The following is a 12,660-nucleotide window of genomic DNA, read 5'->3' on the forward strand; positions in this document are numbered from 1 at the left end:
CCGTGGACGGTGGCGAGTGGTCCCTGCACCTGGCAGTGTTTCAGTCAATCTGCCGCAAGTGGGGCACTCCGGACGTGGACCTAATGGCATCCCGTCACAACAACAAGGTTCCGGTTTACGTGGCTCGCTCCCACGATCCTCAGGCCTTCGCCGCGGACGCTCCGGTTCAAGACTGGTCCCAGTTTCGTCTGTCCTACTTGTTTCCCCCTCTAGCTCTCTTGCCCAGAGTCCTGCGCAAGATCAGAATGGAGGGCCGTCGAGTCATCCTCATTGCACCGGACTGGCCCAGGCGAGCTTGGTATCCGGACCTGCTCCAACTGTCCGTGGAGATGCCGTGGCATCTTCCGGACCGTCCAGACCTGCTCTCGCAAGGTGCGTTTTTCCGCCCGAATTCTGCGGCACTCAAATTGATGGCGTGGCTCTTGAGTCCTGGATTTTGACGGCTTCTGGTATTTCTCCTGAAGTCATCTCCACTATGACTCGGGCCCGTAAGTCTTCCTCCGTCAAGATCTATCACAGGACTTGGAAAATTTTCCTGTCCTGGTGTCGCTCTTCCGGCCATTCTCCTTGGCCATTCTCGTTGCCGACCCTTCTGTCTTTTTTACAGTCCGGTCTGCAGCTAGGACTGTCCCTCAACTCTCTCAAGGGACAAGTCTCAGCTCTATCAGTGCTGTTTCAGCGGCGTCTCGCCCGGCTGGCTCAGGTCCGCACCTTCATGCAAGGTGCGTCTCACATCATTCCGCCTTATCGGCGGCCCTTGGATCCCTGGGACCTTAACTTGGTCCTCACGGTATTGCAGAAACCCCCTTTCGAGCCCCTTAGGGAGGTTTCTTTGTATCGTCCTTCTCAAAAGGTGGCCTTTCTAGTTGCCATAACTTCTCTCAGGAGAGTCTCTGATTTGGCTGCGCTCTCCTCGGAGTCACCTTTTTTGGTTATTCACCAAGACAAGGTAGTTCTCCGTCCGACCCCGGACTTTCTTCCTAAGGTGGTCTCTCCCTTCCACCTTAACCAGGATATTTCCTTGCCTTCCTTCTGTCCGGCCCCTGTTCATCGCTTTGAGAAAGCGCTGCATACTCTAGATCTGGTGCGTGCTCTCCGGATCTATGTGTCTCGCACCACTGCGCTTAGGCGGTGCACCTCTCTTTTTGTGCTAACCACAGGGCGGCGCAAGGGTCTCTCTGCTTCTAAGCCGACCTTGGCCCGTTGGATTAGATTGACCATTTCGGACGCCTACCAGAGTACTCAGGTGCCTCCCCCGCCGGGGATCAAAGCACACTCGACCAGAGCTGTCGGTGCCTCTTGGGCTTTTAGGCACCAGGCTACGGCTCAACAAGTCTGTCAGGCTGCCACTTGGACTAGCCTGCATACCTTTTCGAAGCACTACCAAGTGCATGCTCATGCTTCGGCAGATGCGAGCTTGGGCAGACGCATCCTTCAAGCGGCTGTCGCCCAATTGTGAAGTTAGGCTCCGCCTACTTCTTAGTTTTTTCTGTTTATTCCCACCCATGGACAGCTTTGGAACGTCCCATGGTCTGGGTCTCCCAAAGGAACGATAAAGAAAAAGAGAATTTTGTTACTTACCGTAAATTCTTTTTCTTATAGTTCCGTATTGGGAGACCTAGCTCCCTCCCTGTTGCCTGTTGGCAATTTTCTTGTTCCGTGTGTTATCACCGGCTGTTGTCGTGGACAGAGTCTCCGGTTGTTCCGGTTCTTACTCGGTTCTACTTGTGGGTGGCTATTCTCATTCAGCTTTTGCACTAAACTGGCTAGGACTGGCTACCAGGGGGTGTATAAGCTCAGAGGGAGGAGCTACACTTTTAAGTGTAGTACTTTGTGTGTCCTCCGGAGGTAGAAGCTAAACACCCATGGTCTGGGTCTCCCAATACGGAACTATAAGAAAAAGAATTTACGGTAAGTAACAAAATTCTCTTTATTTATACAATTGGATGTTTCTGTGCTGAGATAATCTTATAAATGTGCCCCTGCTATGTACTGTGTAATGGCCGTGTCTGACCATACAGGGATATGGTCTGATGGTGTTTTGTGATAATTCTTCTAATTTTCTGAGATAATGACTTTTGGGTTTTCATTGTCTGTAAGCCATAATCAACAACATTAACAGAAATAACCACTTGAAATCACTCTGTAATGACTCTATATAATATATTTCCCTCTTTGTATTGCATTACTGAAATAAATGAACTTTTTGATGATATTCTAATTTATTGAGATGCACCTGTATAAGCTCGCACTCAGCTTGCTGGTTAATGTGCAGGGTTTTAGCACCATAAAGAGAATACAAGACAGTTGTAATGCTTCATTGTGTTTACTCTGCCAGTAAATGAACCATTTCACCCCTGCCAGTTTTGTCAATGATAATCTGTATAGAATCGTGCCTTATGTATGGAATAGCAGGTCTACACTATACATAATGCTGGCTCTATGCTGCTGTCAGATTATCCGTGACAAAAATCAGCAATGTATGATATATTAAACGATATATGATTAATTCAGCACCAGAATAAGCACTCACAGGATTCTGTCCTGCCTGGGAATAGTTTTAAAGGCAACCAATAATGTAATACTCCATCCCTAAACCACCCCGGTCCTACAGTATATTAGGCAGTTTCCCAGCATGCCCAACATGTTTATTGCTCAAACAACCCTGCATACTTTTAAATATACAACTTTGCAGATGGTCAGGTTTCTTTGGTTAAAATGGTTGTCCAGAAATATGTTATCACCTATTCATAGGATAAGCGATAACTTGTAGAATGGTGGAGGTACTATTCCTGAGACCTGCAGTAGTTTTTATCCCTGCCGGGGGCACTTTAATCTCCATGTCCAAATGGAGTGGCAGGTTGCATGCCCTATAGGGAATAAATGGAGCATCGTCCAAGCATGCGCACTGCTGCTTCATTCTAACTGGGATAAAGGTGATCCATTCTGCTGATTGCTGTCGGCCTGAGTTAGGCTGCTTTCACACATCCAGTTTTTGCTGAGCGGCACAATACGCAACCGTTTTGGGGTTTTTTGACGCCGGTTGCGTTTTTTCCCGCATAGACTTGCATTAGCTGCATGGCCTTGCGTTGCATCCGGTTTTTGCCGGATGCGGCATATTTAGCCCATGTGGCGGCCGGATGGAACGTTGCTTGGCACGTTTTTTGGTGCGGCAAAAAAAACGCATCGGCCGCCGGATGCGTTTTTTTGCACTGCGCATGCTCAGTATCAAGCCGCATCCATCAAAAAACGGACGGGCCGCATGGAAAAACTTATGCAACAGATCCGTTTTTTTCGCCACATCCGTTGCATAGGTTTTTGAGCCGGATTGAGCCGCACTGCAAAAACCGGATGTGTGAAAGCAGCCTTATCAAACCCCCACCAGTTCTCCAATGGATAGTTGAGGACTTGTTTTCACAAAGACTTTAATTACCTGCTTTCAGTCACGTGGATAATGCTGAAACTTAAACAGTCAAACTTCAGAGCCTTCAATCACACCGACCAGGATTTGATTGATGGACTGAACACTACCTGAGGTCGCACCACTTGCCCTGTTTAAACCTAAGGGAATCTGTCTGTAGGTTTTGCTACTTCATCTGAGAGCAGCATGATGTAGGCAAAGAGATTCTGAAACTATCCATGTTTAACTTAGATTAGTGCAGCGTTCAGACAGTTGCAAATAATTGAGTGTAGTAGAGCTTAGAGACTGTCCCACCCAAACCAAGCCCTCAATAGAGATTGTGCAGTTGACTGTGAGGTGTCAATCACAGCAGGGGCATGTTGAACAACATGGCAACTCAGCTGGCCACAGTAATAAGGGTGGCTGCTCAAACAAACGTAGCAAATAAACAAAAAATTGGTCTGTGACAACACAGGGATATCTTAACTTTCTGTCTTAACCCTTAGAGCATGCTGGCTTCAGCTTGTATAGCAAAAATCTTCTGACAGATTTCCTTTATGTATCCTAAGTGCCAGCTTCCCCAAGCATTTGCAGTAAAACTGTATACTTCTGCAGTGTCATCAGCACGCTATGCATGCTCAGAAAGTGGTGGTAATTAACAGGTTGTGTCTTTTGCAACTCCGTGGATGAAGCAGAGTTGTCATGGCTCATCACCTCTGCACACAGAGGATGTTCAGTGCATTGATGAAGCTGGAGTACACCCAAAACTGTCATCACAGTAAAGAATTGCGCAGAGCAACATCAGGCAGTGTTTACCCTGTCAATCCCTTTGGTAGCATGATGGTTATATTATGGGGTACCTATAAGTGTGTGTTGTAGCTCGGTTGGGTTCTTTGCACTTATTTTATAAGATATTTCTATTTTTTTATTTTTTTGCTCCTTTGCAGCAATAATAGCATAGATGGTTCCCAATATTAACCCTACATGTTGAATTTATTTCCATATTACTCTTTATCTCTACCCAGTTCTGAAATCGGCAAGCACACCAACGATGACTCTGACAACTAGAGGAGGAAGAAGATCCACCTTTTGGGAGAACGTTTGTTGCAGTTTGACAAGTGACTAATTTAGACTGCTCAGTGTTTTAAATCCTTTTGTATCTGCAGTATTTGTTGTTTGGAATGAAAGACATTGTTCAGTGGTGGCAGAACACTTTTCTTTGAGAAGATTTTTTTTTTTTTTTAATTTTGCCCATAACTGTTCAGGCTTCTAATGGTTTATACTGTTCAGCTGCCTTCCTGGATTTTTTTTTCTTCTCAGTATTTAGGTACAGTACAGTACAGTTACATCACTCCATACGCTTCAGGTCTCTCCAGATGTTCTCTAGAGTAAATCCATCTTTAACAATTTAATGCCTCAACAAACTAAAAATATTGAGAGACTCAAGCAGTGTTCAGTATAATATGTGAAATAATCTAGGAAACTTTGTGACAGTTTTATATAGTGAACTATAATAAGTCACCTCATACCACTGCAAAAATTAGGGAGATCTATCCAAAATAATAAAATTGCTAGTAATGTTTATTTTAAACTGCACATTTTCTTACTTACATTCCGTTTTATGGATAGTTCCAATGTATTCTGCTTCCAAAGACACTTATAGTATTCATCTTCTGATAGTTTCTTCGAAGATTATCTATATCAATGATTAAACAAAAGTAGGGGGTAGATATCCCAAAATGCAGACGTTATACATTGTATATATAATATGCCATATATTTAGGAATATCAGGTGAAGTCTTAAAGGAATGTTATGCACTTTCAAAAGAAAAATCTAGATTTTTGGAAACTTGTGAATCACTCCTCGATAATCCAGAAAGCATTTAAGGCTATAGAGTCATAACTTTACAACTCAATAAGAATAAGCTTGCATTTTGAGAAAAACTATTCCTCTTAACTCTGTAAAACTTCGTTCAGAAATGGATCCATTAGTTTTAGTCTGTTTTTAATAGACTGTATGCTGTTAGAACTCCTAATAATACCTGTTCTCTGTATGATTCCATGTTGTATTTGTGCAGACAACTAAAAAATGTTTATATTTTTTATATAGCAGTGAAAATTGTTAGGAAAGTGTACTTGAAATTCAGACTTTTTTTTTTAATACAAACTTTGTTTTTTTTTTTTTGTTTAAAATGGTTGTTTATAGTGATGGGCGGACCCGGACTGTAAAAGTTCAGATCCGCGTTGGTTCAAAAGTACCCGACCATCGACCGCAGGCCCAGAGTTCTCTGAGAACTCCGGGTAACGCCAGTAATTCTGATAATTGAAAAAAAATAAAGGAAAAAAAAAAAAGAGGGGGGAAGCAGTTGCATTATACTTACCAAGTCTCTTGCGTGGCTATAGACTGCTTCCGGGCCACTCATTAACCTCATGCATATGCACTGCTTCCTCCGCCCACCGTCAGTCCCTGTGTCACTGAATGGTTGCAGTCAGACACGCCCCAACCCTGTGTGATAGCGTGTCTGACTGCCTTCAATCAGAGATGCTGTCTCTGTGTCTATATTGCTGTAAAAGAAATAAATTGGCCATGGGCATCCGCATATTATTATACCCAGCACAGCTAAAACATGGCTATAGGCTTCAGCCCCCAGCCATGCACTTTTTTTTTGGGTATATATTAAAATATGAGGGACCACATGCTATGCTTTTTTTTTTTTTTTTGTTTTAAAAATATATTTAAATAATTGATTTAAAAACCCAGCATGCTGTCCCCACCTATTTTGATATCCTGCCATGATAAAGCCGACAGCTGGAGGCTGGTATTCTCAGACTGGGGAGACCCATGCTTATTGGCCCCCCCAGCCTAAAAAAAGCAGCCTGCAGCCGCCCAGGATTTTCGCATCTTTTAGATGCGATAATCCCGGAACTGTACCTAGCTCATCCTGATTGCCCTGGTGCAGTGGCAATCGGGGTGATCAGTGTTAATAACAGCTCACAGCAGCCAGTAAGCCCTAGATTAGTAATGGGAGGCGTCTTTGAAAAAACCCTCTCCCCCAATACTAATCCATAAGTGAAAAGCAATAACCGAAATCATTCATTATTTGAAATAAAATTCAAAAAGAACATCCCTCTTTCACCCCTCTATTAACCCCCAAAGCACCCAGGTCCGATATAAACCACATGAGGTCCCACGACGATTCCGGCTCTGCTACATTACTGAAGGCACAGCACGCAGGCATAGAACATGACCGTGATCCCTCTTACTTTGATAAGCCAAAATAAGCACATGGCTGGGGACTGAAACCTGTAGCCGTATGCCTTATCACAATATGGGGGGGAGACCCTGCAACATTTTGTTATATTTATTTGTTTATTTTTACAGCCATATAGACACAAACAGTGTCTGTGATTGGTTGCAGCCATACAGGCTGGAGGCGCGTCTGACTGCAACCAATCAGGAACACGGGGACTGCCGGTGGACAGGGGAAAAGTGCATATGCATGACGTTAATGAGCGGCCCCGAAAGTAGCGTTAGAGCCGCGTAGCGACTGTAAAGTATAAAGCACCTGCTCTAATCCCCCTATCTCATGCCTAATTCAGTTCCCCATAGGCTTATATGGGGACTGATGTCCGGCCAGATATCTGGGGTCAATTCCGGGCCCAAACCGGGTTTTTTTTTTTAAACCCAGTTTGACCCGCTGATGCCGAGTACCTGGGAGTCCGCCCATCACTAGTTGTTTACTGTGCAAATTAAGCCTGCTATGTAAATATAATGCTGTGTCTGACATTTGGTTGTGCTTTTGTATTCCAGGCTTAAATAAATCTTGAAAAGAGAGTGGTCATCGCTCAGTTTTATTTTTTTTTTACTCATATCATAGTAGTAGCGATGTGTGACTGAAATGAAATCATATCGGGAAGGTTATAACTAGAAACCAGCCATTCAGTCTTCAGAGGATTATTTCTGTACCACTCACTTCTGCATTCAAAGTGGTGCTAATGATGCTAATGATGTTGCATCTGCAGATACTTGCTGGGATACAATTTATTAGAATAATCTGCTGATATTATGTTCCAGTTAAATTGAGATAGGTGCATGTTACCTGGAAATTGTGCAGATGTCCCATATGTAGTTGTAAAGTTAATGTCGTGACTAGATCAAAAACAGAAGACCTCTAAAGAAAATACTGAGACCTCACCTTCTCTTGAATCCTTTTTTGGCTTCAATAGCCCTCTTAAAATCTGTACGAGAACACAGGTTTAAAGCCTCTTTAACACATCCGTGCAAAACACGAATGTATTGCACAGCCCGTGGTGAAGGTGTGTATGTTGTTCATGTGCTCATGTCTGTTCCATGTGACATCCAGATAGCACATGGATAGGATGAGCTGGTATATAGTGCCTTGCGAAAGTATTCGGCCCCCTTGAATTTTTCAACCTTTCCCACATTTCAGGCTTCATGCATAAAGCTAAAAATTTTAATGTTATGGTAAAGAATCAACAACAAGTGGGACACAATTGTGAAGTTGAACGAAATGTATTGCTTATTTTAAACTTTTTTTAAAAATAAATAACTGAAAATTGGGGCGTGCAATATTATTCGTCCCCTTTAATACTTTGTAGCGCCACCTTTTGCTGCGATTACAGCTGCAAGTCGCTTGGGGTATGTGTCTATTAGTTTTGCACATCGAGAGACTGAAATTCTTGCCCATTCTTCCTTTGCAAACCGCTGGAGCTGAGTGATGTTGGATGGAGAGCGTTTGTGAACAGCAGTTTTCAGCTCTTTCCACAGATTCTTGATTGGATTCAGGTCTGGACTTTGACTTGGCCATTCTAACACCTGGATACGTTTATTTGTGAACCATTCCATTGTACATTTTGCTTTATGTTTTGGATCATTGTCTTGTTGGAAGACAAATCTCGGTCCCAGTCTCAGGTCTTTTTGCAGACTCCAACAGGTTTTCTTCAAGAATGGTCTTGTATTTGGCTCCATCCATCTTCCCATCAATTTTAACAATCTTCCCTGTCTCTGCTGAAGAAAAGCAGGCCCAAACCATGATGCTGCCACCACCATGTTGACAGTGGGGATGGTGTGTTCAGGATGATGAGCTGTGTTGCTTTTACGCTAAACATATCGTTTGGCATTGTGCCCAAAAAGTTCGATTTTGGTTTCATCTGACCAGAGCACCTTCTTCCACATGTTTGGTGTTTCTCCCAGGTAGCTTGTGGCAAACTTTAAACAACACTTTTTATGAATATCTTTGAGAAATGGCTTTCTCCTTACCACTCTTCCTTAAAGGCCAGATTTGTGCAGTGTACTACTGATTGTTGTCCTGTGGACACACTGGACAGACTCTCCCACCTCAGCTGTAGATCTCTGCAGTTCATCCAGAGTGATCATGGGCCTCTTGCCTGCATCTCTGATCAGTTGTCTTCTCGTTTGAGATGAAAGTTTGGATGGACGGCCGGGTCTTGGTAGATTTGCAGTGGTATGATACTCCTTCCATTTCAATATGATCACTTGCACAGTGCTCCTTGGATGTTTAAAGTTTTGAAAATCTTTTTGTAACCAAAGCAGGCTTTAAACTTCTCCACAACAGTATCACGGACCTGCCTGTTGTGTTCCTTGGTCTTCATGATGCTATCTGCGCTTTAAACAGAACACTGAGACTATCACAGAGCAGGTGCATTTATACGGAGACTTGATTACACACAGGTGGTTTATATTTATCATCATCAGTCATTTAGGACAACATTGGATCATTCGGAGATCCTCAATGAACTTCTGGAGTGAGTTTGCTGCACTGAAAGTAAAGGGGACGAATAATATTGCACGTCCCACTTTTCAGATATTTATTTTTTAAAACAAGTTTAAAATAAGCAATAAATTTCGCTCAACTTCACAATTGTGTCCCCCTTGTTGTTGATTCTTCACCATAACATTAACATTTTTATTTTTATGTTTGAAGCCTGAAATGTTGGAAAAGGTTGAAAAATTCAAGGGGGCCGAATACTTTCGAAAGGCACTGTACTTACCTGTCTCCAGCGCTGCTGTTACTTCTGGGTCCAGTCAGTGCAGTGAATATGCATGAGCTTAATGAGCAGGACCCGGTAGCAAGTGCAGAGATAGACACAGCAGCGACAGAGACAGGTAAGTATAAAAATTCTTTTATTTTTATGTAACCTGTTTTTTCTCCGGTACGTGTCACACTAATGTTACACAGATCACATCAGTGTGTGGTCCATGTACAGAAAACGGACATGTCGCCTTGTGGCACAATGGACACGCGTATGCTCCACATGGTCTATGTGAAAATACGGATGTGTGACAAAGCCCATTGATTTTTATGGGTCTACATGAGTCTGTGCCTTTGTGTCAATCATCAAAAAAGGTCAAGATCAGCGCTGAACGGATGGATAGGATGCCTATTGGACCGGACTGATGAATTTAAATACATGGCGGGAGATATAAAGGTATTTGTGGGGTCTGCAGGTGGAGTCAGTATACAGAATTAACTAGACCTCTCTGAAGGCAGGAGGCATACACCCAGCTTTATAGTGAAAAAAAGGAGCCAGCATGATCTGAAATTGGCATGCATGATATAAAAGGTGCAAATTCCCAGATTTATTCCAACTGTACTACAATAAAAAAAATGAGATTTTTAGCAAATAATTGATCAATTCTTTGAGCCACCCCTGCCAACGTCACGGCAAATTTCAATAGGGGGTCCTACACTATATTATGTATTTCATGTGCCATGCGGCCTCCTAGATAAAGTTAAAAGCAAAACCATAATGGAGCACACATACCTGTAACCTGTATATAACCGCTTAATTAGCATTTCCTGTGGAAAGGGGTTATTAAGCACCATACTTGGATCTGGTCCGCCTTTATCAATGGTTGCTGTCTGGCACTGGGAGGGGCAGTTCTGATATAGTCCTGGTATGTGTACAGCTTGCTCCATATGCTGGGACCTGGGCTGGCCTCTATCCACAATTGCCTCTTTTGCAACATAGAAGAGGTTATATATACAGGTTACAGGTATGTGTGCTCCATTATGGTTCTGCTTTTAACTTTATCTAGGAGGCCGCATGGCACATGAAATACATAATATAGTGTAGGACCCCCCTATTGAGATTTGCCATGACGTTGGCAGGGGTGGCTCAAAGAATTGATCAATTATTTGCTAAAAATCTCAATTTATATTATAGTGCAGTTGGAATAAATCTGTGAATTTGCACTTTTTATATGACGCATGCCATTTTCAGATCGTGCTGGCTCCCCTCTCTCCCGGCTTTATAGTGCACATCAACGGAAGTCTAGTGACTACTAATCATGCACACTAAGTCTAAACCCGGCGTAGGAGGCGGTGACTACGGCTCAGTATGCGCGTTCATGCCGATGATAATTGGCATTGAATAGCATGTTAGCACGCCCACATGGGCAACGTGGGCATGGATTATGCACAATCTTCATAGATTGTGCAGGGGACGCAGGACACATGCAGTCACATTCTCGTCTCACCCACTACCTCTCCACTCACTCTCTTCTAGATCCTTTACAGTCTGCCTTCCGCCCTTTACACTCAACAGAAACTGCCCTTGTCAAAGTGACCAATGACCTTTTGAAAGCAAAACGTAATGGTGACCACTCTCTGCTTATCCTTCTTGACCTCTCTGCAGCCTTCGACACTGTTAACCACCATCTCCTTCTCTCTATGCGACATTCTATTGGCCTAAAGGACACTGTGCTTTCCTGGTTCTCTTCCTATCTTTCTGGCCGATCATTCAGTGTATCATTTTCTGGCTCCACATCTTCTCCTCTTCCTCTCACCGTTGGGGTCCCTCAAGGTTCAGTCCTCGGCCCTCTTCTTTTCTCCCTCTACACTGCCCCAATTGGAATGGCCATCAGCAGATTTGGCTTTCAATACCATCTTTATGCTGATGACACACAGCTATACACCTCATCCCCTGAGCTCACCCCCGCTATACTACAGAACACAAGTGACTGCCTGACTGCAGTTTGCAATGTCATGTCTGCTCTCTATCTGAAACTTAACCTTTCAAAAACTGAACTTCTTCTTTTTCCTCCGTCTTCCAACCTTCCTAAACCTGACATCTCCCTCTCTGTGTGTGGCACAACGATAAGGCCTAGGCAGCAAGCCCGCTGTCTGGGTGTTATACTTGACACTGATCTCTCCGTCACCTCCCACATACAATCTCTTGCCCACTCCTGCCGCTTGCACCTCAAGAACATCTCTAGAATCCGCCCCTTTCTCACAATGGAAACGACAAAAACCCTCACCGTGGCCCTGATCCACTCTCGCCTTAGCTACTGTAACTCTCTATTAATTGGTCTCCCCCTAACTAGACTCTCCCCTCTACAGTCCATCCTTAATGCAGCAGCCAGGGTCACCTATCTGGCTAACCGCTACTCGGATGCCTCTGCTCTGTGCCAGTCATTGCACTGACTGCCCATATATCATAGGATCCAATTCAAATTGCTTGGTCTCACCCACAAAGCTCTCCACAGTACGGCACCCCCCTACATCTCCGCCCTCCTCTCTGTCTATCACCCCACCCGTTCTCTACGCTCTGCAAACGACTTTCGACTAACATCCACACTAATTCGAACCTTCCACTCCTGGATCCAAGACTTCTTCCGAGCTGCACCAACCCTCTGGAACGCTCTACCCCAAGAAGTTAGGACAAATCACAACTTACTCAGCTTCAGGCGCACCCTAAAGACGCATCTTTTTAGGGCGGCCTATCACACTCCCTAATCAGATTCGTTTCACATAGTCCCTCTACAACTTCTCACAACATAACTCCACACCAAACTCCATGGCACCCAAATGCTTCTCAAGGCTCTGGCCAACTGGTCCAGGAAACCATCCCCCATTTCCGTGAGATGGCTGGATTGTCATTGTAAATAAGCACTTGTACCTTGCCCCCGCCCCCCTCCACCCATATCTCATTGTAGATTGTAAGCTCTCACGAGCAGGGTTGTTTTTCTTTTCTTTTTTTTTTCCCTCTAAATATTGTATTTTCTGTAACTTTTACTTGTTTGTATATTATCCTCCTGAATTGTAAAGCGCTGCGGAATATGTTGGCGCTATAGAAATAAAGATTATTATTATTATTATTATTAGTTACGCTGCGGTGCAGAACGCAGCGTAACTGCATGCAATACACACACGTGGGCACATAGCCTCAGAAATACTTTTTCTAAAGATCTCTTCATGTATGCTACTAGATACAGG

The 12,660-nt window shown here is 43.8% G+C and overlaps 1 protein-coding gene across 1 annotated transcript in view; it reads left to right on the forward strand.

The window, feature by feature from the left end:
* The window catches only part of PSIP1 (PC4 and SRSF1 interacting protein 1), a 124,259-nt gene extending 117,024 nt beyond the window's left edge, over positions 1-7,235 (forward strand). Inside the window, exon 17 of the mRNA XM_075316944.1 lies at positions 4,426-7,235. Coding sequence (XP_075173059.1) covers positions 4,426-4,468 — 43 coding nt within the window. The 3' untranslated portion in view covers positions 4,469-7,235. The remainder of the gene's footprint in view (positions 1-4,425) is intronic.
* The last annotated feature ends 5,425 nt before the right edge of the window (positions 7,236-12,660 follow it).

This window comes from Anomaloglossus baeobatrachus, chromosome 1 (genome assembly GCF_048569485.1).
Source record: "Anomaloglossus baeobatrachus isolate aAnoBae1 chromosome 1, aAnoBae1.hap1, whole genome shotgun sequence".
Lineage (NCBI taxonomy): Eukaryota > Metazoa > Chordata > Amphibia > Anura > Aromobatidae > Anomaloglossus > Anomaloglossus baeobatrachus.